Raw genomic sequence first — 27986 nt, 5'->3', positions numbered from 1 at the left:
AAAAGAATATGTTAAAAAAAATAAATTACAGGATGAAAATGTAAATCCCAATAGCAGAGCAAGCTCTCCCCATAAAACTGGAGAGGCAAACTCTTTTCCAGAATCACATATAAGGCTACCCCAGGCAAGGCAGCTGCCAGCAGACACCTTCCCATGCAGCCAAGGAATCAGAGCTGACTAAATAACAAAATAACATGGTAACCATATCATTTCTTTGTGCACACAAACTGCAGGAAACTTGTGTGCCTCAAGCGTACTCGCCAGATGGGATAATTAGGCTCAGACAGATCACTGACCTTCCTAATAAAAATAACCCAGAAATAGAGGTTGACTGAAGAAATCTGTGTCATGTTACCAAACTCCTAAGCAGTCCATGGAAAACCATCTACATTGACTCATCCAGCAGCTTGGTGCTCCTACAGGTGCATCTTGTGAGGGCAGAAATCACTCGGTTTGGGGCATTCTTAAGTATTTCTTGAATTTTCTTTACGGAAAACAGCCACTGAGGTTTCACTGCTGGGAACTACTCAGTCTTCTTTCTATGAAACTAATGAAAACACATATATATGCATTTATGCTAAGCTATTCTCTCTGTAATTATCACTGAGGCTGGTTTCTCACACTAAAACAATTTTGGAGAAGTCAAGTCTTTCAAATATCACAAAATTCAAATGCCATTTAACCTTCCATAAATGGAAGGCTGGCACCCATTTAAATAACATTTTTTCTGGAATTAAAAACGTAAATATAATCAAACAGTCTGATGCTTGAAAATAAACTGATTATTTTAGAGTTTCAAAGGCCATATGAGACACCATGCTCTCACTGATATCAGGGAGGTTTCCATCCTTTCCCGATCAGTTCTATTTTTCCTTCCTCGATGTGTACCACAATGTTTAAACCTATGTTGATGAATAATTACATTCGCACAAGGCTACTCTGTTATTTTCCAGACATTGTCATGTCATAAAATTCTCTTCCATGTCCTAAACCAGAAAGGATTAGACACAGTGCCAATTATTGCTAAGCACAATCTGCTATGAACAAAGCACACACTGCAAGCCCAAAGACAAGCAATTTTGCAAGTTCACAGGCAGAGGATAACTGCAGTTCCTCAAGAGGCTCATCACTCCCATGGAGATTAGGCCTGGCTCGGTGAGCTGCAGCAACTGGCAGCATCTTTTCTTGTACATTCATGGCCTGGCATTATCAGGCAGCCAAATATTTAATGTATCCAGAAGCTTTCTGTGTACACAGCCTACAGACATGTTACATACCCCAACACAGACAGGCAGCTCCACTTGGCCACGCACTGGATGCCCTGGCATGGATGGATCCATCTTACTATTTGAGACTTAGATCTATATACATTGTTTCCACAAGGAAAAACTAGGCATCAAGGGGTAGTCCTCATTTTATTAAAACACACATATTCCAAAAATCAAACTAACTAGCTACTCTAATTCAACTCAGAGCAATATCTACCTTCTACAAACCGCGCTTCCTTAGCTAGAGTATTCAGAGGAGATTGAAGGGACCTACACGGAAGTTAGAGGCAAGGCTTTGATGAGAAAGTTTTAGGACTCTGATTCCACACAAGATGCACTTATACACATGGACACCACTTCCCATATATCCAGTGGATGTCCTGCAAAAAAGAGTGATCCACAACAGAATCCTAACAGTATCAGTACATCTAACTGCTGATCTCAACCCCTGACTGGAAATTATGTTAACAGCTATTCAATTTGAACTCTGCTAAAAAAACTAATCCACAAATTTGTAAAGAAACACAGATTTTTAATTATAAAGTAGACAAGTAAGCAGGGAGGGGAAAAGAGAAGGTAGTAAGTCAAATCATCTTGTTACTTAGCTCAAAAGCACCAGTCACTCCATCAAAACAAGAGATAACAAGAATGTATGAAATTACTCCACCCAACTATTTTAGCTCCATGTTTTACTCATTTTCTGCAAGTCTGACCTGAGTCACAACCACCCACAGCTCCAATCTACAGGCAATTCACTACATGGTAAGAAGAGATTCGATCTTAAAATTACTTTAATGCTGACCTCTAGTGACAACTGATGGGAATTTACCTTTTTATGGGCCTGCCCATTTGGAAACGCATCTTTGGGCTTCTCTGTAATTACAAAGCCTGCTTCAATTCACAGCTACTGGCACTGCAAGGAGTGTGCAGCTAAGGAAAGACCTTGAACTCCCATTTATTACAGTCACAGGTGAATTAAGGGTGATTCACCACAGTCTGTAGAAATGTTATGATTAAATCCAAACCTCTGCTTTCACTCATTAAAAAGAGGAAAAGGCAACAAAATACAAACACTAGATTATGAGTCTCGTAACTGTAACAAATGAATTAAAGTATCTGCTATGCACAACTAATGACAGACAATTGTCCACATCTTCAGGCAGACAAGCAAAACGTCATCTCTAGATCCATAATAACAAGGCAACCTCTTGTCCTCTACTGCTCTATAGTAAAAGCAGCCTTGCAGCTTGAGCAATACTCTTGCAGCTTCCTCTGCAAAACAAGGGTGTGATGGGGCCTTGGAGGTAGGCATTTCCCCCACACAATAGTTGCAACATAGTCCAGATGGAAGGATATCCAGGTTACAGCAAGTCATCAACCACTTCATGCATGAAAGCAGGGAGGAAATGACAGCAGCTGCTCCAGAATGCTTCCAATGATGGAGCATCAACAACACCCGCATTAAAAAATATTTCTTCCTTACAGAATCTAAACCTATCTTATAGTTTAAAACCCCTTGTCCTATCACAAAAGCCCCAGTCAAAAAGGTTGTCCTGGTGTCTGGGAGGCAAAATAAAAGTGGCCATGGACCACTATAGGCAACTGTTTCGAGAAGGTTTTCAAAGTGGGAAGTGTTTTCATTTGGAAATCTGCCAGCTGGATCTCAAACAGTGAGAACCCCCTTTGGAGCTGATCCCAGCTTAGTGTAAATATAAGTGGGTTTTGTGTTATCTGAATCTGTAACTTTCCCTTTTGCATTGTCCAGATGTTGTAACCTGTGTACATCATTTACATGACTGGAGTCAAGGGGGATTTTCACATTCTGTCAACTATCCACCCCAAATATTTGTCTCTCGTAGAGTCCTCAAAACCAGTCGAGAAAACTTCTGCCTTCCTGAAAGCTTGCTTAAAGGACTCAAAATGTTTCCAGACTGCTTCTCCACTTAGCTGATAACACAGGGATTTTTATGGAAGCATCTTCTGGTGCACAGCCATGGCCAGGTGACAGCACAGACAGCAGCACAGTCAGGTAGAGAGCCCCAGGGCCCTGAGGAAGCATGCACCACAACAGAACGGGGAGCCAAAAACTAATCAGTCATACCTAGGCACAAACACAAACCCATGTATTTCAAATAATTGACTTGACTCTTCAGTCATTTTGACTGGAAAGAATCAGCTGTCACAACAGACTTAACTTCAGAAGACTGAAGATTAAACACTCAGCTGATGTGAAATTAAAAAGTTCTTTCATACTGACAAATACATCACCTTGTCATAATGAAGACTGCACAGTGGTTAAAACATCTCTGCTGAACAAGCTGCCAGCAAGAAAATCCAAGGAAGTGTTTATTTTTCAGCACCACAGGCACATAAACAGTACACTTGACAAACACCTGCTTGCCAGCAAGCCAGGCAGCCTATGGCAGCAAACCTCGATCTTCCTTCCCCCAATACTTGGACTTGATGATTCTTCCAATGTCTTAGCAGCTTATCTAATCACAGCAAAACACAGCAGTCATGTGAGAAGGAAAGCATATCTTATTTAAACACACTGAAATCAAACCCCAACTTGAACATTTAATGTCTAGGCTACAAACCAGGTAAATGAAGCTTCCTTGTATATGCCAGCCACATGTAGGAGTGCTTAAAAATGTACATATATAATTAGACTTAATTCTCCAAGAGGGTTGGTGGGGAAGAGCAGAAGGGAGAGAGAAGGAAGGGACAGGAGCTTAATAATGAATACAGAATTGCCTCTAAGTTGTCATAATCATCGCCTAGCTTGGACGTCAGCATAAAGTGGTCTTAAAAACAATCATTTGCTCATGTTAGTGGCTGTCAAAGCTCCATCTAATCCATTCATTAACAAAATATCAGGTTAGCAAGCTGCCGTGGCCTTCTGATAATTAGTTTTCATTGTGAGGTGGCACATCCTGTATCACATTGACATAATAACTCCATAAACTGCTATAATTTATTTGCTTCTGAGCCTCTTTTTTTTCCAATTAGTTCTTCAGCAGATTGTATTAAACATGCATGAACTATAAATACAGAGAGTCCTTTGACCAATCTCAGAAGTCTTAGACAGCATGGATAGCCATTACACAAGCAGTTCATGACTAAAGACTTGCCTTCAGGTCATTTAAAGAAAGGTTGATAGAATAGCTGAGAGCAGACTATGCCAAAAAGGCATCCTCATTAGGTCTCATCTCCATCACCTACAAGTACTGAGTAAGGTGCTGTTGTGGCCCAGCACACAACACAGTGATTGAGCAATGGCTGTGCAGGAAAAGGACTGCTGCTGTTTCAACATCTCTTCATTAGCTCTGTCTTCTTGTCTTCACAAGAAAGTAACCATCCAGGATGGGTTTGGCTGGGCTAAAGTCAAGATAGCCCAGTCCTTTTTCTGCAAAGTAATCTAAAAAGAAGCAGTTCAAAAAGGAAATTGTAAGACATGGACAGCAGAAAACAATGTTATATATTCAATGTTCTCTTCACATGAAAATGAGCAGGTTTCTGGGAGGCTCTACAGCATGCCACCCCAGCCAGTTTTATGGTAGCTAGGTTAAGGTATTTTATTCCTTCTATCAAAGACATGATCTTCTAATCCTGGAAATTGTGTAACAGTACTATCTTCTGCAGTGAGTTCATGGGTTAATTATGTGGTGCTTTAAAGACCTCATGTACAATTTCTTTTGATTTTCTTGCTTCTCCCTCAACTTGCAAACACAGGGAAGATTTTCATTGGTACTATCCCTCTCCCCTGGTACCACGCTTTATCACATGATTTTTAATTCATGCACTATCACTACTAGAGGCCTCATCTGTTCTCACAGGGGAATATTCAGGGGAATTTCTTGCTGCTGGTCTCTGTACTTCTGCAATCTCTTCTTGCTGAGTGCTCAGCAAGCATGGAAGATTATACAAACCAGGTGGAAGGAACCAGTCTTCAAATAATAGTGTACTTCTAATAAATGCAAGCCTTTCTTAATAAAGCCTGACAGATGTTTACAAACAATATTTCACACTTCACAATAAAACCGCTTGGCAGAAATCTTAACAAAAGGTCATCAAAATACCCAAGCAAGTTCTTTCACTAGTTAACATAGGATTTCACTGAATTTCATTTACCATTGTGCTGCTGCCTTGTTGTTTGGTTTCATGAGATATTATTAATGGTCACTACTCCTTCCTTTTCTGTCTATAATAGGAGTAATTTTTTGGATATTTCCCCCAAAATTCCCTTTTGAACTCAAAATGTTCGAGAAGGCCTGACATCGTATTAGCAGAAAGGAATGGGAACTACTTTGGAGCATAACAAGTTACTTTTTCTGGAAAAAGCAATTAACATCACACTTCAGTGAAACCATCTCTGAGAAAGGAGATAACACTGCAAGTATTTGAAACACAGGAGGCCCAAAAGCAATTGTTTGGATATGGATCTTCTTTATTCAATGCTATTCACCAAATAGTATTTTGAATCCTGTTACAATGCATTGCTTGCTCTTTTCTTCTTGCCACTGCTCTATCTGGTCAATTCCACTTGAAAAGAAAAAAAAAAAAATAACAAGTATAACATGTTGGGCGAGCACACAGTGAAGATGTAGTTAAGTTTTCCATGGGTAATGAAGAGTGTGTGATTTGCTTGCAAAAGTGGTCAGTAACCAGTGTGCAATAGCAAGAAGAAATGATGCAGGAGAAAAAAGCACTCATCATCTACAAGACTGTAAGGTAAGTACAATTTATGCATGTGGTTTTGTAAAGGGCTCCTATCCAAGGGCTAGCAGCACAGAAATAACCAAACAGAGCTGATGACTCAGCAAAAGAACAGGGCATTTAAAAGAAAGTGATGTTTACCACTAGGAAGTCATTCCTCTAATGAAAATTTAACAAGCACTAGTGTAGGCAGCAAAAAAAAAAAAAAAAAAAAAAAAAAATTACAGTTTCCCTAAATGAAAATAGCAATCAAAAGTTTTTGATTGCCTATCAGCTTTGAAATGCTAATCATTATGGTAACGGTGTTGGTGAAGGTAAGGAATTACTTAAAGTGTGTTATTTTCTTTTTTTAGTTTTTTTGTTTTTTTTTTTTAATCACTGCTGCTCTACAGCTGCACAGACTCAAGGAAACAAAACCGTATGGATAATTACCCCTGTGGAAGCAATCCAAAGGTTCACAAAGTAAAAACTCCTTCCACCTTAAAGATCAAGGTTTTAAATTAGGAAAGTACTTAAGTCTCCAGCTGATAAAGATGTTTGACCTGCTGGGCAAAGGTAATCGCCAGGGACTTAATTCAGGACTCTCACAGCACACAACACAGGGAGGATCCCCAGTGCAGTAGTTTGAAACAGTAAGAGGCTACTTGGAGCAACAGGAAAAACAAGCATTGCAATTTTACAAATATCAAGACAAAATAAGAGAAGCTTTTAGCCTTTTCCCTAAGAACTCACCATCCCTTTTCCTTCAGAACTCTTTTCCAAACACTGGCAGAGGCATCCCACTCAGCACCTGGTCAAGCTCATGTCAGGAAAGCAAACAAGTTTTCCTGTTGTTGATCAGATTTTGACTTCGTTTACAAATACAGTTCCAGCAGGACTAGAAGAAAACCCCTGAGACTGCTGCTATGCACATGGAAAGACCTTCAACAAACTCAAAAGAAAGAGGAGTTATGTCGAGTTAAGACAAACCTGGCATTAGCAATCCTGCACTGTGTGGAAAGGCCATCACGATTGCAAAGCTCAACCACAGAAAAACAAAGTGGTAAGGAAATGAAATCTAATGAAATCAGCTAATTCACTGTTTCCATCAACCAGTAAGTCACTTGGATCAATTCGCATCTTCCTTAATGCCTAAATCTCATGTTCCTATGAAAGAAAAAGCAGAGAAAATTACACTGCACTTAGAACTATAGGAGATTTTGATTATATCATTAATCATCAGAGGCCAAGTATTATATGAGAGAGATACACCAACATGCCGCAGCACTTCAATATAAGCCTCCATTTCCCCTCAAAGCCAGGCAAACTCCTGGATGCCTCATTGAACATAATGAAATGGCAATGAAAAAATGCAAAAGAACATAAAGCAAAACGCACAAGGTGTGTATCTTTCTTCATTGCTCCTTTTGATCACACCACAAAATACTAATCAGCCATGTAGACCTATTACTGTCGCACCTAGCTAGTAAACAGCTTCTATTTACAAACAGGATTATCTGCAAAGAACACGACTAAGATCTCATATGGGCACTACAGTAGCTCAGCTGACACTGGATAATGAATTAACCTATGGTAACTCAACCTGGACCAGCACACGGTTTCAGAATCTAAGGGCTCACAATTTAATCAAATAGTAAAATGTTCTATTCATAGGGAATATTACTCCAAGGATGTAGCATACAGCAGGATGCACACAAGCATTTCAGACCTTGGAAGCCTACATGCTCCCCAAATGTTTGTCAAAATTTCAGCTGGTGACACATACAAAATTAAAATAGACGTCCAATAGCAGAATGGGGGAGAAAAATAAGCATTGGGAATATTTTCTCTAATGAAAAGCATATAAAGAAATTCAGGATGCAGGAGACAAGGCAACTCCCTTAATGTTTGTTTCCTTTGAACAGCAAAGAACTAACCCTGGGGGCAGTGTATGGAGCAGGGGGAGCTCACAATATGAGATCTGGGATCTATTTTTCTCTTTTTACATCTTACCTATCTCTATGTGTGTGGAAACAAAACTATAACATAAACTCAGAAAATTCTTACATTAAGAACTTAAAAATACAAAACAAACATGCAAACAAAACCCTAAAGCAATTGACGACTTCATTTAGTGGAGCATGGGCTAGCTCCTCAAATCCAGCTCTGTGTAACAGAGAAAGTGTCAGGAAAGACAGATCAAGCAAAAGCACACTGTTTACTCCAATACTCTGATGGGTATTGGCACGAAGGCACTTTCCTGTTTGCACTAACCAGCATCCAGCAGTACACAGGATGGCAGATACATGAAACTGCTGTGACAAGCACTATAAGGTACATCAGATACATGAAAACTGCTAGAAAGTTTTCTCCTCCCATCCCAGGATTTCAGTGTCTATTCTTTTCCTATCAGCACAGTAAGCATGTTCATTTTTCTGTTCCTGAGGCTGACACAAAGAAGCCAGGTAGCTGCTACACATGGAAGTTCTGACCACCATGAGGAACTGGCAGCTTGTTTCCTACACTCACCTGGGACCATCTAAACAAAAGTTTGGGGCACATCATCGTTGGCTTTTGCTTCAACTTACAGTAAAATGATAATCCTGCAAGCACTTGCCACAAAAGTGGACTGATGGAGCAGAATTTAGCTTTGATATATGACTTAAGCCTCCAGTATCAAGTAAGAGGCAAAAAATGGAATGCTCTTCAGACTCACTGTAACAGCCTGTAATGAAAACCTATTGCAAAGTGAGTTCTGAAAACTTTATAGGATACACTGCTTTTATAGTTTTATAGGCTCTTCTACATCCTTCCACTTAAGTATAAAGTACCACATTAAATAACAAGGTCAGTATAATTTCTAATTGTCCTCATGTGTCTGAGCAAAATGATGGACATTAAATACTCAGGGGCAGTTATAGCTGCCTCTTGACAGCAGAACTCCCAACTGAGAGCATTTTCGCCACTGGAAGAGAAAAAAACCCCACACAATATTTATTTGCAATAAATACATACACACTATATAAACCGATTTATCCTTGTAGCTGATCTAGGCTCAGTATAACTGGATACTTTTGCCATATTTTCAGACAGATCCTTTTCATACTCTGATGCGTTTCTATACCTAGAAAAGTACGTATACCCTGGAAGTCAACATAACTTGTATGCTAAATAAACACCCTTGGAGGAAATAACAGCACCCACCACAACTTAGCCAGCTGAACATGAGCAATGCCAACAGTGGATCTTATTATCCACATGCACGCATGCACATGGATTTAAGCTGGAAACAACAAGACCTGTGTAGTTTTGACATAAGGTTTTTCTCAGCCCACTTTGCAGTACCAATGCACGTGCATTTAAACAGCTTTGGATCTAAAAAATGGCACAAGAATAAAATTCTGTGATTTCTGCACAGAAAGCACACGGTGCTTATGCAGCCACCAACTTTCCCGCAGTAGAGAGAGTAAGTAAGCAGAGAGATGAAATAGGTTTAAAGGAATTCCTTGAATTAAGACAATACAGACCAAACTTCCTCTCAACTTCATCAACAGCAGAACCAAGAATAAAAACTACTGCAACTAGTTTACTAACTTCATCTCCCAGATTGGAAGCCACTTAAACACTCAATGCAGACTAAAAGAAGCAAGACCGTTTTCAATACATCTGCCAAAATACCTGCTACAGTTTTTCAACCAACTTGCATAATCTCTAGGCCATTTAAACCAGATATAGCTGTTCGTGCAACTTAAATGGTTTTTTCTCCCTGAAGTGTTTATTCACCCTAGAACATTAATATTTCTTGGTTCGAGTCCCATATTATAAACCATTTTGTGAAATACACTCCGTTGAAGTGGAGAGTCCATGCAGAAGTTTTTGCTAAGTGACCCATGCACACAGAAACATGGAGCAAATGTTACCCTGCACTCAAATACACAAGTATTCAAATGACTCAAGTAAACATATTAGAAGGGAACAGATCACATTGGTGCATACTGTGTGGGTAGAACTGGAATTTGTTTGAAATGATTTCTTGTTCATTAGGTTATTACTTTTTAATGTACATTCCTTTTGTTTAAATAAATGAAATACTGTTTCAATCCTATCAACTACAATTTACAATCATTTTATGGTACCTATATTTCACATCTAGAAGAGACCACCATTACCACCGTATTTGATCCCCTCCTTGTAATGAACACTGAAGAAACCACCTTAGGCTTTAAAACTTCTGGATTTCATTTGCTATGTATAAATTAGCTGCCAAACACGACTGAAAAAGGTATTTAAAGTGACAATAGACAGAGGAAGAGAGGACAACCAAAGGCACCAGTCACTTAAATTTTACAGCAGCTACATTCCTGATGTTTGCAATAGTCCTGCCTTGACCTCTACTTGGACACCAGCATGACGATACTTTCTTCATTGCTGAGATTAAGGCATTTATGGTCAAGGTCCTATCATATTTTATTTAAACACACTGCAGAAGGACATTAAATTTTACAGGTCAGATTCACCATGGTGCTTGAGCAAGGCTGGGGTGGCAGGGCAGAGCAAACAGCCAGCTCACATGAGAGCTGCCAATGTGCAACTTCCCTTCTTGGGTCCAGAATAAACATCCTTATCTTTCTTATGGCCAGACAGGTCTCTCAGCCCAACATAGCCTCTCTCCACATGGATCTTAGAGGGATGCTAGGGGTAACAGTATAGCATCAACTAGCACCATTGTTCAACAGATTTGAGTCTCGAGGGGAGACAAAGTCTAGTTTTACGAACAGTGGCAAAAGGGGACAGCAGCTTTGTGAGCCATTACCAGGGTTTTGCTCCCTTGAGAGCTCCTTCTCTCAGATGGAGGTCCCCATTTGCCATTCAGCAGCACCTTTAAGTCCCCTTGTGCCTGATCACTGTACATATACAGAAAGGTACTAAAGCAAGTTTCAGTGAGTCAGCCTCACAGCACAAGGATACAAAACCATCACCAAATGCCGTCCCTGGCCACAGCACATTACACCTCCACCTCATTAGCAGCAATCATTTCAACCAAATGATGCATGTATTTCAACCAGAACTATGAACACAAATATCAAATAAAGTCCTGACTCATGGCATCTGAAATGACTGCAATCAGTAAAGTCTCCCAATTGCACAGCCAGCAAGAATAGACATCTCCCGCAAGTGTTACAGCCCTGAGAACACACCTGATCCTCCAGGCATCAGTGTTCTTATTTTTGACTATACAGCTATGACCCTTTGCTGAAAGCAGAACCTCTGCTCTCCTTGCTGTAGACAGAGAAACAACACTGACACACAGATAGATGAACACTAGGAAGGCAACAGGATCCTCTTCATTTTATCTGGGGCAATCTTTCAGCCATATAATGAAATCAAAATCTCTTGGGGACCTTATATCAAAATGGTTTTTGGTCTAGCAACCACAACTCCCCCTCAGGCTCCACGTGGATTATGGGTTTAATCTCATCTTCCTGCAAGAACACCGGCAGGAGTGGGGCCACCCTTGACTCAATCGGCTGCTCTATGGCTGCAGGCTTCAGGCACAGCAGAATTCAGCTGTGTATGCCTGTCAGGGCTCTAATGCTGGGAACAGAAGTGGAACACACAACCAAGGTAATTTAACCTAGAGCAAGATAATTCACTACCACTACTACCCCCCCTCACCCCTTTCCACAGCCCCAAATACATCAGTGACAAGTACCCGGACCTTTCCCAATGAAAGAGTGACTGTATGCCCATTATCTTTACCCTTAAACTCTGCACAAACTGTAGAAAAGTGCACCTGAACCTAAGGTTATTGATATTGCTGTGAACAGGGATGTCTTTCACAAAAGTAACCACAATGCTAATATTGTATAGCAGGATGGAGATCTGAACTGGGCACCTGTTACTTAATGTGACTTTCTGAAGTCAGATTTAACTTTCTGGATTTTTTTTTTCTCATGGCTGCTGCTGATGATTACAAAGCATGAAACTTAACATGCCAATCCACATGAGAAGGCAGCCTCTTCTCCAAGCTCCTCTGTCCTCATCCTGCTACCTTTAGGCCATTTATATAAGATAAACACAAAACAGCTCCCTCAGTTGCAGTGACTGAGACATAAAAAGCAGGAAAATTCCCCTAATCCCAAGATCTTCTCAGTGAGGTGTTATCTTTTGTCTTTTCTATATACTAGTTTTCAGAGCAAATGTTCTTTTAAAGCACACCATGTTCCTACTCACAAAGGAGAAAATAATATCTTCAGCTATGTAAGTATCCAGGCTTCTCTTTGAAAGTCAGGATGTGATATGGAAGACTCTTAAACACTACACATACAACTATTCTTTAATTCCACAAGTCTTCCATTCAGCACTGCTTACATCCAAAGCAAGCCTGTACCTACACACATGCACAGTTGTGTAGGCCCAGTGTGCAGTTACACATCTGCTCCACCTCGTAAGGGTTGCCAGCAAATTTGTGAAAATAGAGAAGTCAATTGCATACTTGCTTTTCCACAAGAGATAAGGCACAGGCTCTCACACCTGTCAAGACACTAAATTAATGAATTTCTAATAATCACAGGCTTTCACTAGCTCTCCTCCATACTTCTTAATTGGGCATTTGTACACATTCTTACCACTGACAGCAGTAGTCGCTCAGCTCTCACTGTTGGGTCACTGCCAGCAATCTCACACCAGGCAAGTTGGAAAGGTCTTGTATATTAAGGAGTGGCAGGAAAGGGAGGGAAATCAGTTTGACTGTGTGCATTTTCAACACAAAAATGCTACTAAATGCAGAGAACCCAAACTTCACCTCCCACCCCTTCATGCTCTACTGCAGATCATGATGGCAGTTACCTCACCTGGATGCTTTCTATGGCTCCACCTTTCCCACCATTCAGGTTAAATGGCTGAGCTCCCTGGATATCAAAGCTCTTTCATGTCACTAACATGATGTCATTGATGTCATCGCTGTAACAATCAACTCTGAAGTACAATGCAGTGATTGTTTCTCCAACTCACATTCACAGCACATTTGTTCCAGCTAGAAAATGAGAGCATGAGGCAGGGTAGGTTTTCCTGCTCAGTAGGTTTTTGCTTCAATCTAATTAAAAACATTCAGCAGTTCACTGAAGTTCCTAGAGAATTGCATTTGTACTACACTTGAAAACAAGCTCTAAAAGCAAACTTTTTCTTTTAATGCACTCCCCAGATGGAGAGGTTTCCTCAAAAGTTTTTTCATGATATTATACTGAAACTGCTGAACCAGAAAAGTTGAGCTGCTTCTGAGCTATCTTGGTCTTGTTGTTATTGCTAATGGTTTTCTTCTTCATCTAAAAACTAACAGGAAAAGCCACTGCTGGTTCTCTGACATGCAGAGAAGTGACAGTACAACTCACAAGAAACAGACAGCTGTGATCACCTTGGTCTGAAACTGGGTCAGAGATGCCAGTTCACAGTTATATGGGAGAAATATGCAAGTAATATTGGGGATTCAGAGGCTGACGACAAGATCATCCTTTTCTTGCTGGTAGAACTCAGCTTTAACTCAGCTTTCAGGTAATACAGCTTTAACAGCCCTGAAAAGGCAGCTTCCTCACAACAAAAGGTATGTTTCATGTACAATTTTTGGTCACTTTTCCTCATTTCTGGGAAAAGTGTCAGGGAATCTATGTGAACAGCCAAGCCAAGCCCTGCACTGTTACATCATCTTAGTCCAAAAGAGAGTCATCAACAGGAGGTTGCCAATACTGTGCATTATGTTGCTGCTTGTGGGAGAATGTGTGCTGATGGAAGGTCAACCCAGCTCCAAACACTGTGAAGATCACTGGACAAATTCAGTGGGAAAGACTAGAGAGTCTTAAAGTATTCTTTAAGACCTCCATCCCTGCAACCGAAAACAGACCTTTCGCCAGCTAAAGTCACTTCAACCTGGGGAACTGCAGCAGAGCCTGTCACACACAACGTCAGTGACGTTCTTGCCATCAAACAAGTGCTAAAGGATCCTTCAGACTAGCTAGCTATGACATCACCAGCTTCCAAATTCAGACTTTCTCAGGAACTGTCCCTAAATGCCTCAAAAAATGCCTGTCCTCATCACCAGAAACGAGAGTGCCCTTAAGCTGTACAGCCAAGAATAAATTCCTTCAGGGTTGTAACAACCAATTAAGGGATGTGAAGCAATTACTTTTATATCCATACAAATGAAACTCCTCCAATGCAATTAACAATCCCTTATCATCTACTGTTGAATTTGCAGAAACCATATGCTGTACACTCTCTCCTCCCCCAACTTTCCCACAATTTAAAGCAGTTTGTTTTAAGTAATGTAATGAAACCTACCTATTCAAGAGGAATAATAGATGTGTGCACATTATCTGAGTATTTTTAAATGTCTTTTTTTAATTTTAAATATAATTTCATTTGAGATTTTGCAGCTTTCATTTCTATTAATAAATTATCGTTTCTTCCTTATAAGTGATGAGCTAGTATGTCATGTAATTTCTTTCCTCTAAATAGACTAAGACTTTGATCTAATGCAAGCCCTTGCTGGGAGTAGAGAGACTTTCTATCTAATTTAGTTACAAAAAATATTCAATTAAACTTGGGAGTTTAATTCATTTAGTTATGAAAATTAGATGAGCTCAATAAGGTACATTTGATTTGCCTTAAGGAAAAAAAAAAAAAGTAGAAGACTATCTGAAAGGGAAACAAATATGAATGCAGAACAAAAGCAGCTTTTCCTGCTCATGTTGAAAGGTTGGTAATATGAAGAGTCTGAATTCCATTTTGTGTGCCTATATAAAACACAGCCACAATGAGTTCAAATTATATATCCAAGAGATACAGGAACAGCTGGTATTAACATCCTAATTGTCTCTTGGGTAACAAAAATCCCCGTAGGTCATAATTGAGTCCACCCCAGTCAAGGAAGATCTGATTCCTCACAACAGGATTAAACCACCGCACACAACTCTTCTCCATCTCCATTCAAGGAAGAAGAAAAATATCTGAATTATTTTTCAAAAGCAGAACAGAGCAACACGGATCTTTGCGACAGCGGCCTCCCCCTAGCTGTGCAGCCATCACTCACCGTTTTTGCAGATGGGGCAGCACTGGTCAGGCTCATACACTGGGTCCACACACTCGGTCTGGGGACAGGCGGAGACAGTGCACAGCACCTCGCCATTGGCTTCACAGCGACACCTCTCACACGGAGAAACCTGAAACACAAACCCGGTCACCCTTTAACTCCTTCACTTCTTGTGCTCCTGGAGCGTTCCGTGCCCATCTTCTCATCTGCAATGTTCTCTCCTTCACATCTTCCTCCTCCCCACTCTGAAACAAACTGGGTTTGTGGCCTAAATAACGCAGAGAGCAAGACTGAGCTGCTGCAAAAGTACAGTACCACGGCAGGAAAGGAAAACCAAAATAAAACAGGTTCTTCTCTGAACATACACACCCAATGGGAAAGTCATAGGGATGCTGAAAACAAGAACAGTTAAGACTTGTAATACAAATAAAACAAAAAAATTACCTCACTGAATTTCTAATGAACTTCCTGAAAATTAAGTTCCTAATCTAGTTTAGTTCTATTAGAGGTCCAAAAAATAATTTAGAGGAAAAAAGAAGTATTTTAAGAAGAAAAGTTTTGCTAAATGAAGTTTGCAACTTCTTTTTAATGGAAATTCTTACCGTAATTTTTTCAGGTTTGAAAGTATTTTGGTAGCAAGAAGTTGTATTTTATTGAAAATTATCTTTTTCAAAGAGAGATCAGGAAAAAACCCCATCCTTTTGAATTCAGGTACTTCCCATGGGTTAATTGTTTTTGGACAATTCTTCTAATACTTGCAAATTTCTGAAAGGAAGTTGAAATTCAACTTTCTTTCAAAGAAAGGAGTGAAAAAAAATACAGGTAATCTGTTATATCTAGTGAAATGTTACTGGGTTTGAAGAACTCTTAGAGAATAGGAATACCATGAGATAGTTGAAAGACCTACTTCAAAGAAATTAATTCCCAAAAACAAGTAGCAAAGTCCATTTTTAAGTAAGAATTTGACTTTGAAATGTCTTTATTTGCCACATGTGCAATTCCAGCTGTCCCCCTCAGCATTTCTGGCCAGGCACATCACACTTACACTGCTGACATCCTCATACCACAAAAGATAGAGGGAAGCAAGGATGTGAAGAGCAATAAATGCTGTACTGTAAATCTCATTGCTGCACTCCAAAAAACCACATGGGTACGTACCCATGTTCAGAACAAAGGATGAAAATGCAGCTGAATGTTATTATTAGTGAACTTCTAAATCTATAATCTGTGCAGATACTGATTTACTTAAGGAGGACATTGTTCTTCTTATGGACCCTTTTTCATTTCAGATTCCAGCTGATGCAGATGACCCCCATTGCACTTCTCCAATAAGAGCAGAAAAAAAGATCTCAAAAAGAAAATAATTATTCACTATGAAGAATCACCCAGATGTCTAACTTGCAGATCATCTGCTTCTTCTCTCTATTTTTTAGGCAGTCTATCACATTTTTTCCTCAAATCCATTCTCTGCTTGCTTGCCTCTCACATCCTTCTCACTTCCAAAGTTCAAACATGCTGATGCTTGCAAAGAATCATCTCAAACTAAATGCTCATTCATGCTTTGCTACTTCCCTTCCCACCTGCCAAGGCTTTTATTTGCTTATGCACTCACATATCTTTCACGCCCTCCCCTCTGCTTAGAAAGTCTAAATAGGGTCTCCTGCTGTGTTGCTTTCTGCTTTTATTACTATTATTTATTTCAGGTTTCCTTTGCTAGCTACTCACTTTGTGTTTTCTCTTTGCTTTACCAAGGATAACACCACGGCATGTGTTTATGAAATCCCACACTGAGGCTGACAGCTCAGTGCAGAAGATCTTTATTACAGACTTTGGGAAAACTTTGTCTTGTAATTGTTTTTAAACTGCCACGTTCACTTCCAGAGGTGGAGTGTAGGCAGATGAGGAAGTTTCTGATCCAGTGCTCAGAGCTGAAAGGTACAGGTATTTCAAGTAATTACTTGAATCACACATGAAGTTTTAAGTGTCAGCAAACCTGAGCTCCTAAATATTAAGGCAAGAATAAGAATCCTTCTTTCTAGAGTTATATCTAGAAACAATACCTATTAAATTATAAAAGCATGGGTTTTAGGTAGGATTATTTTTAATATAAAAATATCATACAATATATAATCCTGCTGGAAAAAAGATAGCACTCAGTTCCAAGGATCAGGATCAACAAGGCAAACCTACAGCTTTCAATCAAATTTAGCACTTTTTGCCATGACTTGGAAAAGATGCAGATTAGCCAACCATCGAAGTTGAATGAGATCAGTAGCTGCCACAACAGACACTCCTTAGTCCAGGACACTGCTCAGTAGCTGTGTCATCCAATATCAGGTGTAAAAACTAGAGTATCTGATGACAATCAGGAAACGAGGCAGCACACAAATATTATTCCTAATATCTCTCCTCTGACAAATTAAAACATATTCTAATTTTACAGGTTTACTAGATTTCTGAATTTGACAAAGGCTGAAATTTTCAGAAAAATAAGTCATTTACTACTGATTGAGAAACAAAGCTAATCTAATTCTTATCTAATAATGATGAGTCAGGATACACATTTCTGTCCTCTACAGCACATACACCTGAAGACCACGTCTTCCATGAACAGAGTGCACTGTTAATGTGATACTGCAGTAATGAAGACACTTCTAGTGTAATAGATCATGGGATTTCAGGGGATTACTTATAGTACACCCTTGGTAAGTACTGTCATCTGTACAACCCACCAACCTGAGTAATGGCAGCAGCAATAAGGAAGGTCTCCAGGAGCTTATTCTTACAAAGCTCTTCTCAGGCATGCAAGTAAGCCACAGTGGCTGCTAAAATGGTATCACTGTCAGCCATTATCTGTCTATCTTTGGACTAAACAGTAGCACGTTGCCTTTTACTGATCATCAGGATACAGCAGGAACTGTACAAAACCCCCACTTTCTGCACCTTAATGGCAGCTCAATACCTGGAGACGTGATTATCCCTAAAGAGAGAGACAAGACAGTGCTTGTATGTAACAGCAGCTAAACAAATCAGAATGAAAAGACACATTTGGTCCTTCATTTCCCCTCTCTACTCATGCAATGCAAGAGCATTCCCTGCAGCAGAGTTTCTAGTGACAGCCAATGCAAGGAGCATCCCTCTTGTTCCTGTGGGGAACAAGCAGCCCAGCAGCACTCATGCTCAGCACTTCTGACATCACCAGGCCGGCCTGGAAATAAATACCACCCATCAATCTCTCTCTGATGACTAATGGTACCACGCCTCCATGGTCTACAGATGATGCTATGCTGTTAACTCTACAGAAGCAGCACCACTGCCTATGAAAAAACTGCAGGAAGACAACAAGATGCAATGGAAATTCTTGCGTTTTCACTGGGCAGCCAAAAAACCTGCAGAAAATAGCTTACAGATGGCAAAAAGCCTTAGTTCTTTAGAACTGTTCAAAAGGAAGTTTATGAGCAGAGGTATAGGAGTTGCAGGAGTTGTGGTAAAAGAGCAAACACACTACTGTGTAAACTGCTGGGTTTTCCACTAGTGGGGTGTGAAGAAAGCTGCAGCTTAGTAAGGGTACTAGGTCTGTCCAGCAGCTTAATGTAAATGGTCATAATTAAGAAGTGAAAAATCATTTGTAGTCCAAAGTAACTGGAGCTTTCCCCTACCACATGTCCAACTTTAATTAAAAACAAACAAACAAACAAAAAATTAAAACAAAACCAACAACAACAACAACAACAAAAAAGCTGGATTAAAACCAGATATACAATCTACATTTGGTTCCTTAAGCCTTGAAAATACCTAAATTAAAAAAAAAAAAAATCAGTCATAATCCCAAATTTATTTTCTTTTATGCTGAAAGTTTTACTAGTATTTTTTTGCCACTGACACAACTCAGGAGAACATTAATGGGGTTTCACTGACATTAATAAACATGCCAGCCATGCTTTATTCCTCTGTGCCTTCAAAATACCACAGATCTTTCAAAACTCATTTGGGTTTGTTTACTTCCAGATATCCAAGTGACTTACCCACAAAAAATACCATTTGTGGTAGCAAGGAAATTCTAAAAGACACAAAGCAACAGCTTACAAAATTATAGGTCCTTTCCAAAACATTGCACTTCTGAAGATAATTCCTCATTCTTGTAAGACTTTATATATACATCAGTCTTAATTTTCAAATTTTACTTGGACGATTTGGACCACATGCTTTAGAAATCTCCAGCTTCACTGCATTTCACCAAATATTTTGCTACCAATTCCACCAATATGGATGTTGTGATAACACTGCTATCCTGCCTCATAACACCCACAGGTGCCCAGAGTGGTGCTGATGGAAACAGCTTTATGAGACTTCATCCTTTCCCTACACCTAAGTTGTGTTGTGCTGACATCCATGTCCATTTTGAAAACACAAAAATGAATGCATACATGTACACACAAGCAAAGCCTGAAGGACAGAGTGCAAATCAAAGAAACACATCAAACCTCAAATTCCCTGGCAGTTTCTGGCTCCAGTTAGGGCAATTCCTTGCCATGCCAAGCCATACAGGAATTTTATATAAGCAGACTCAGAAATATTTATGTATAATTACACATCTATACATACTTGTTTCTGAAAAAAATGTCACTTAAATGTTAGGAGGTCACCTTTTCCTTCCTTCATTGATTTCTGGTACTCTTTGCCACAAATAGCAGGTACAGACACAGAGAAAAATCACATCACTATCCATTTATAACTCCTTCCCTGACCTTAATAAAGAGCTAGCATATTAGTAACCTCTCTAAGACCATCAACTTTAAACTCATTAAAATTACCTTTGTAGCTGTGCAGCTGCTTGCATTTTGCAACTGCTTCCATCCACTGAGCAGCAGGAACCTGACTATGTCTGCACCTTGTGTTGCCAGACAACTCCACTGATTGCAGTGGCCTGGGCAAACAGCTACATTTACAGCTTGTGCTCACAATAGTGGAACCAACGTTGAAGCTCAACTAAAGAACAAGGCTCTCACATAGGAAAGTAATCAGGCTGCAGTTCCACTGCCTAACTGTGTCAGTAACTTTCCTTGCTTGTCCTGAGCAGTCATCCCTTCTCACTTGTGTGTCCAAAGCTGGGTAAAACAAAACGGTAAGGGAACCAATGTTTCATTAGAGGAAGATCTGAAGAGAAGGGCTAAAAGCTAAATGGAATTAAAAAGAAAGCTGAAATCCAAAATCTTTTCAGATCACTTCTGTAAATGTCACTGTTCAACGCTCCATTTTTACTAAGACTGTCAGCCATATTCAAATGTACCAGGGAACATTAAGGTTCTATGCTCACTACACATTTAACACAGTATTTTAGGCATGCTCTACAGCCACTAATAAAACACCACTACAGAAAAAGGCTAAGAAATTGAACTCTGTAGAAGAATGTGAGTGAAAAGCAGAGAGAAGCCTTTAAAACACTGACCTATGGAGAAAGCGTGGAAGAGCTTCATCTTTTGGCTAACCCCTCAAGAATTAAGTTTGCTGGGAAAGAAAGTATCTCACAAGCCACCTCTGAAAAGGTCACACCAACTAGCTGCTGTTAAAGGAGCTGCTCCCTCTTAAGCAGAAAACTGCCACCTTGAAGTTGAATGCAACCCTTGAGGGTACACATGGACAAGGGAGGATGATACAATGTTTTCTGCCACACCTTGCAATTCACCTGCGCTCTGCGCCTTACTGCCTAAGAAGAGCAAATGACAATGCTCTTATTATGGAGAAAGTAGTCCTACTCTGTTATTTATTTTCTCCTCAACTGAAGAACATGGAAAGACATTATGAACCAAAGCTAAGTTTTCAAGAACATGCCAATACCAGAGAGCAAAGGTGGCACCCTACTTTCAGCCTTCAAAAATACATTTTCTTTTTCTCCATCCTGAGAGGGGCTCAGCTTCCAGAACCCTGAGTTATATTTCATATTCCCTTCAATATATTCAGCATGAAACTCTGGTGTATTCAGAAATGGGTTTTGGAACAGCTCTCTGTCTAACAGTCATTCACAAGGAAATTGACAAGCCATTCTTAGAGCCTGCTCTCAGGTCTCAACCACAATAAAACACTAAATGGAAAAAGACAAGGTCAACAACCAGAAAACTGGCCCCAACTCCAGAACTTTTGAGTGGACTGTAACATCTTGCATTTTCGATGGTAAGGACCTTGCACAGCAATGCTAAGAAGATCCTAGTCCAAAAGGATTTCCCTGAACATGAAGCTTTTCAAGTTCTACTAGTCTAAGGTATCCAGACTGCAAACCATACTATTATTCAAAAGAAGGCCTATAGTCATTCATAGAAAGCAAACATTATGCAACCTTGGCAGCACAACTTAAATAGTTAAAAAGGAAAAAGAAAGAACTGTTAAAAAAGAGATAGTCACAGATTGATAACTAGGAATAGAAGTCACCCCACAAAACCCTGCTTGATCACTAAAAGGCAGACGTTTAACAGTTAATAAATAGTTAAATAAGGAAACAAATGTATTGCTGAAAATTTTCCCAAAATCCAGAACACTACTGAGTAGCATCCTTCCAAGTAGCATTTTTTACTGTAAATACCAAAGGAATTAATAAAGATCAGCACCCTCATTTAAAAATGTTAGAATACCATAGAGCAAGAAAGGTCATGTTTAAGGGGAATATTTTACAGGACTGCAAAAGCAATATTAACACAAGAATGAAAATAGGAGGGGTAGACCCAGAACACTCTCTGAGAAAGCAGTTAAAGATCATAATATCACTTCAAACAAGAGAATAACCCACAAAATGACCTTTTAGCTTCATTCCTTACCATGAACTCCTCTAGGGTCTGATAGGTTTTCCCTCGGAACTCGCAGTAGTTCTTCCTCTCCTTGCACTGCGGGCAGCACTGCGTGGTGTCCACATGGATGCAACGAGGGTGGAGCCTGGGGCACTCGGGCTGGATACATAGCGGGCCCTCCTCAGTGCAGAGGCAGGGGCAGGCGGAGGGGCCCGGCGCAAACTTCTCCCCGATGGCATAGACGAAGCCGCTCTCGTCCACGCAGCCTTTGCCTCGGTAGTCCGGGTAGGCGTACTCCTCCGGAGGCTCGGGAGTGACGCTCGCAACAGATGCTGGGAGGGATGAAACTTCAGCCACCTGAGGTTCTTCAGGAGCAGCATCCCTTTGCTCTTGCACTTGAATGCTTCCAGATTTACTGCTCGTCCCCTGGCTGTTCCAAGCCTGCTTTTGCTTAGTCCAAGACTCCTTGTTCGAGTAGTTCCTGTTTCCTTTGCTCTTCCAGTCCCTGCTACCCTCCTCCCTCCCGCTCCTGCCGATCTCATTCATTTTCCCCGGACCTGTCTGGCTGTCCCTTGTAGACGTGTGATCCCTCTTTTCCTGGCTCGCCTTTATCTCCTGTTTGTCTTGAGCCTTGGCCAGTTTTTGTACGGGTACGGTGGAGCTACAGAGGGCAACCATGAGGCAGCAGGTTACGAGAAGAGAACTAGAGAGAGCTCCAATTGCCATTGCAGTAGAGCTGGGCATCACCTACTGCATCCCACAGGGGACACTGCATTCACATCGGAGGGAAGCGCTTCATAGATCCACAGTCCCTAGGAAAAGAAGGATTAGGAATACTTCAGCTTCTCCACTTCTTCCCCCCCGCACCCCGCCTCGCCTCCACCGATGCAACATCTCAAACAATATGCAACCTGCCTCGGTAGTTTATGCAAAAGGCAAACAGCCTGCTGCTGCAGCCCTCCTCCTCCTCCCCCGCTCTGCCAAGTCTTATAAATAGCAGGGCTCTGGACACCGACCGGGCGTCTTCGGCTCCAAGAGAGCACCACGTAGAACTTCGGGGAGTCAGCGCTTGCAAAGGCAGGTGCAGGCAAAACTCACAGCGCTTGGGAGTTATTTTTAACTTTCAAATGACAACGTGTGAAGAGGACGGACGCCCGATGAATTAAATGGAGCTCCCCAAAATCCGGCAGGGTCCGGAATAGAAATTACCCAGTCGAGTGCTATTCCCTGTCTGCACACAAGACGATTTTCATTAACCTCTTATTGAGTCTGAGGCACGCTGGTTTGGGTTTTGTTTAAATACCTGCCAGTGAGCACGTTTCTGTTACAGACAACTAAAACCAAGCACACTAAAGCGAGCAGAGACAAGCTACCTCCCTTCCGAACTACCCAAACCAGCACACACCACCACCTCTTCCTCGCCCGTGTTCGAAAGACAATGTAAAGCCGCTCCGAGTTCCCGCAGCCCAGGCTCATTTAACCCACATCCTCCAGGAGTTCGGCGGCGCTCCCGGCTCCTCTCCCTGAAACACTGCACGCCAAATTGGAAAAAAAAACCCAAACAAAAACACCAAACCAAACCAAAAAACCCAAACCAAAATACGTACACTACTCCGGCCACGACAAGCAATGCCGCTGCAGCCTCCCGGCACAACCTCACCTCCGCGGTACCGCTCCCCAAAGCCATTTGAAAGCCTCTCTCTCTACCCGCGCCAGCCCTGGAGAAGGCACCGCGGGGCACCGCGCTCCGCCCGCCCGGCAGCGCTGCCCGGCCCGGCCGCCGGGGCTCCGCGCCGCCCGCCCAAACTTTCCGGAGGGCCGGGCGGCGCCGCCCGAGCCCCTCCCGGTGGAGCCGGCAAGGAGCCGGGTCAGCCCTTCCCCAGCCCGGCCGCTTCCCCCGTGGCCCGGCGCGACGCCTCCGTGCCTCCCTCCTTCCCTCCGTACCTGCGCTGCGCCGCGCTCAGCCCCGGCGGCGGCTCGGGGCGCCGATCCTCGCCCCGCTCCCGGCTCCCATGGCGGGGCCGCGGCCGGCGGCGCCTCCTCGCTGCCCGCTCGCCTCCGCAGCCCTGCCGAGCCCGCAGCGCGGCGCGGCGGCCACAGCCGGCGCGGCCACAGCCGGCGCGGCCCCGCCGCCCCGGGGACGGGCTCCGCCACGGGCCCCGCTGCTCTCACATGGCGGCCGGGCACCCCCGTCCCCGGGGGCGGCGGGGCAGGACGGGGCGCTCCCTGCCGCGCTCCCCGCCGCGCTCCGTGCCTCGCTCCGCGCCGCGGGTGCGGGCCGGGCGCGGGGAGGGGACTCGGTGCCCGCCGGGGGGCGGCAGAGCAGCGGCCCTGCCCGGCCCCGCCGCCCGAGGGTGTGCGCGGCGGGCACAGCCCGCTCCTGCCGCAGGAGCACGGCGAGCGGCTCCGGGCAGGGAGAGCGGGACGAGGCGGGCGCCTTCGGGGTCGGCCCCGCACGCCGGCGGCTGAAACTTTTGGCGGTGTTAGGGGCGTCGGTTCGAGACGCGAGCTCCGCGCTGCGGCCCGGTGCGGCGATGGGCGCTCTCCCCGCGCTGCGGGACGCGCTCCCGCTGCCGGGGCCGGGCGGGCACCGCCGCGCACACCCGCGGAGCCGGCGGCCGACCCGCCCCGGGCGCGGGCAGGGGCGGCCCGGCGGCGTTTGGTCGGGCCGGGCGGGCTGTGCCCGGCTGTGGCTGCCCGCGCCGCAGCATCACGCCGTAGTGTGCGTTAGCGCTCCCCTGCCAGCCTGCTCTAGCAGCGAAGTGGTGCGTGGTTTACCAGTTGAAATACTTACTTATGCTTTTGCGTGCCTGACGGACAGTTTTGAAGTTAAATATAGTTGCATTTTTCTCCTTCAGACTTTTTTGATACAAAAAAGAAAAAAAGAGACACAATGGTCTGTTATGACTGCTGCAAGAGTGCTGAGACAGAAATGCACAAGAAAAGCTAGAAGTACTTTTGTTTAGGAACTAAGCACGGGCTTGGAGCTCAAAAGGTTATTTATTTATGTAGTTATTTATTTTTAAGCTGTATTAGATGACTTTCCAGTATAATCTTTTCTGAATTTTGCTTTACAGATGTTCCAGAACAGTCCCAGCTGCACTAACCCTCTGCCACAGTAGCAGTTTAACATCTGCTGTGCCCTATTCATGACTAGGGCTGGATTTCCCAATGTATGTGGTGCTGTATCTGAAATTTTTAGGCTAGGTATAATTTTCAGGTTTGTTTTGCTTTGGTTCTTTTCCCCTTGAAATGGTAGCACTGCAATATCAGTACTCAAGTGAGCAATGAAAATCTGCTGGATACTAATGTTTCATTGTTAAGTACCTTCCTGAGTGCCTGTTAGTTGTGAGAACCCAGATACTTCTATTCCTCCACAGGCGGATGCAGGTACTAAACTCTTTTGGCTGCTGGCTTGTTGCTATTAAAAGGTATTGACTCCTGTCTAATTTTCAAAAATATTTCTCTTGAAACCTCCTCATATATTCCAGTCAGATATTCACCAGCTAAATAATGCTTTGATTCTCTGAAATTTTAAAATAGAAGACTTAAGTTTTGAAGAATAGGAAGAAGTCAAGTTTTTCCATAGGTTGCACTAATAAAATGAAATTTCATGTTGCTAGGGGATTTTGAGACAAATTCCTAAGGAGTTAAGATAGACTTTTTTCCTTATCTGACTAATAAGAATTAAGCACTTCCTTTCAAATTACCATCTCATTACCTCTGAATAAAGTATTCAATCTTTGCCATGTCTAAACCTAAAATATTTTAAGCCTTATGTTTAAACCCTGACTTGGGGTGAGAACCAGTACACCTCATTGCTAATTGTGGAACAACAACTTGAATGATGGATATACCTTTGGGTTCAAAAGCCCATGAGCACTGCTGTTTAGAATCTGCTTGTGGCTAGAGCAAGGCAGAGGAAAATAAGGGCCTTGGGAAGGCAGTGCTATGTCTGTGATAAAGAGCAGAGACAAGCCAATTTATGGTTCTGATGTTTTCATGCGTTCCCAGGTGAAACATTGGAAAAAAAACTTGAGATCAGGATCCAGCATTCAGAAAACAGTTCTCGCTGTTTAACTTAGTTTTACTAAGAATTGGCCTAATTTTATAGGATGCAGTTGAATGGAAAACAAAAGTAGTTGAAATAAAAATTGTTCTGGCAAGGAATAACTTAGGCTGACAATCTCCATTAGACCAGACTTAGGACAGTGAGAGTGGAAATCCTTGCTGAACATAGCTGGCTATTAGTCAAAAATACTTAATTAAACATCTACTCCTGTAGATCAGGGGGACTGAAATTTTGATGAATGTTTTTTTAAGAGTGACTTTTGTATGAACAACAAGATTTGAAATGTAGGATCTTTTGCCAAGTTAAAATTGGTTCTCTGACTGGGTAATGACAACATAAACTCAAAACCTCACAGCTAGGCAGACATGATCTGGACATTTGAGAGTACTGAAGACAACCACTATTGTATGGATAAAGTCTTGGACATGCACACGCCCCAGTGTAGACATGCAATCCTGCACTCCAGGGAATCCCCTAAAACATCCAATCCCTTCAAGTGTTCTCATGCAGGGACCATTTCATGGAAGGAAGTGTCCCCTGCCTCCAGTGAGGAGACAGGGAGAGAAAAGCAGAAGAAACTCCATGAGACCCTGGAAAGCTGAGCAGGGAAGGCAGAGCAAAAGAGGAGCCCCAGTGCCAGTGAGGAGAGGGTGTGGGTGTTAGAAAGCCCCACACAACAGCAAGATTGGTTTGGTTTTGGATTATCTGCAGAGTCCAGGGTGAGGACAGAGTGTGCTCTGGGGGAGAGGTGTCACAGCAGCTGTGTGCTGCCGTGCCCATGTCGGTGCAGCAGCTCGGAATCTCTGGAAGGTGAGAGGGGAGGAGATGTCTCCAAAGCCTGACTCCTCTGGGAAAAGGGATGGTTGTGCCTTTTTATTTTGCTTTGTTTCATTATTCCTTCTGAAAGGAAGGGAGTTGTTACATGAAAGGTATTTTTTTGTTGTGGTGCTAAAGTGGCAGTTGTTCAGGCAGGTTGAAATCACAGCCTTCAAAAGGTGGCAATTTGTGCAATAGCATTAGTCCAGCCATATAAAATAAGGCCTTCAAATAGCAGTCAGTCAGAGGACAGGAGAGAGACAGAGCAGAAGTACATAATACTCTAACAAATCATGTGCATTTGAAAGGCTCAATTATGAATAAGCAGTTTAAACAACTCTTAAAAATAAATAAAGAAAAGCAAGCTTCCATAACTATTTTTAAAGTAGGTTAGCTTTCATCTTTTCATTTTATTTCTTGTTTTCTTCATGCCACTTGTCAAAGGATAGGCAAGACACATTCCTGTTCATTCTTTTTCACTTTTCTGATGCCTCTTTAGTTCTGATAAGTAATTATTGAAGTATTACACAGTATTGCGCAAGTTATACTTACAATTGTCTTCATTAATTGTTTTAAATTATTCAGTTTTTTCACAAATATTGATATGTTATAATATTATTTTTTCTGCTTTGTGTTCCTGAAAACTTAAACCCCTCTTCTTGTCATTTAGAGTTTAGGATCTTCAAATATGCTCCTACACTTCTGTAAAGCACAGTTTTCATGCTGGGAAATAAATAATAATTAATTTTTGTTTTAAGTTTTGCTTATTACCTGTAATACAAAACCAAACAACCCCCCCAAACCAAAACCAACCACAACAACAAAAAATCCAAAAAAACCCCACCAAATAAACCCCACCAAAAAACCCCAACTCCGTAGACCAAGGGGAGATTTGAACTTTAGAAGTCATAGGTTTAGAAAACATCTTTTAAACAAGATTTTTCTGCTACTGGTTTATGTTCTAGGAACTCCCCTTTAGCTTATGATTTGTCTCATTATTAAGGAAAATATAAATCTAATGCTGTGCTGGTTTTGACTGGGGTGGCGTTAATTTGCTTCACAGTAGGTGGTTCTGATTTGTACTGAAAACAGTGTTGATAATTCAGGGAAATTTTCATTTTAGCTGAGCAGTGCTTGCACAGAGCCAAGACCTTTTCTGGTTCTCACTCCACCCAGCAGCAAGGAGGCTGGGGGTTTAAGAAGTTGGGGGGGGGACAGAGGCAGATCAGCTGATCCCAACTGAGCCCATTCCATACTGTATGGCATCTTGG

At 42.1% G+C, this 27986-nt stretch overlaps 1 protein-coding gene across 2 annotated transcripts in view; it reads right to left on the bottom strand.

Annotated features, from left to right (window-relative positions):
* The window catches only part of VWC2 (von Willebrand factor C domain containing 2), a 54308-nt gene extending 30239 nt beyond the window's left edge, over window positions 1-24069 (bottom strand). The window contains exons 1-3 of one of the 2 annotated variants that reach the window (XM_066326817.1): window positions 23772-24069; window positions 21858-22639; window positions 15049-15178 (exon numbers count right to left, since the gene is read on the bottom strand). In XM_066326817.1, the coding sequence (XP_066182914.1) occupies window positions 15049-15178; window positions 21858-22571 (844 nt within the window). In that variant the 5' untranslated portion in view covers window positions 22572-22639; window positions 23772-24069. Of the gene's footprint in view, window positions 1-15048; window positions 15179-21857; window positions 22640-23434; window positions 23498-23771 lie in introns of those variants that run through there. The other variant, XM_066326827.1, reaches the window with a different exon arrangement.
* Window positions 24070-27986: the final 3917 nt, after the last annotated feature.

The sequence above is a fragment of the Sylvia atricapilla genome, chromosome 1 (assembly GCF_009819655.1).
Source record: "Sylvia atricapilla isolate bSylAtr1 chromosome 1, bSylAtr1.pri, whole genome shotgun sequence".
Lineage (NCBI taxonomy): Eukaryota > Metazoa > Chordata > Aves > Passeriformes > Sylviidae > Sylvia > Sylvia atricapilla.
This window is presented reverse-complemented; position numbering and strand designations above follow the sequence as displayed.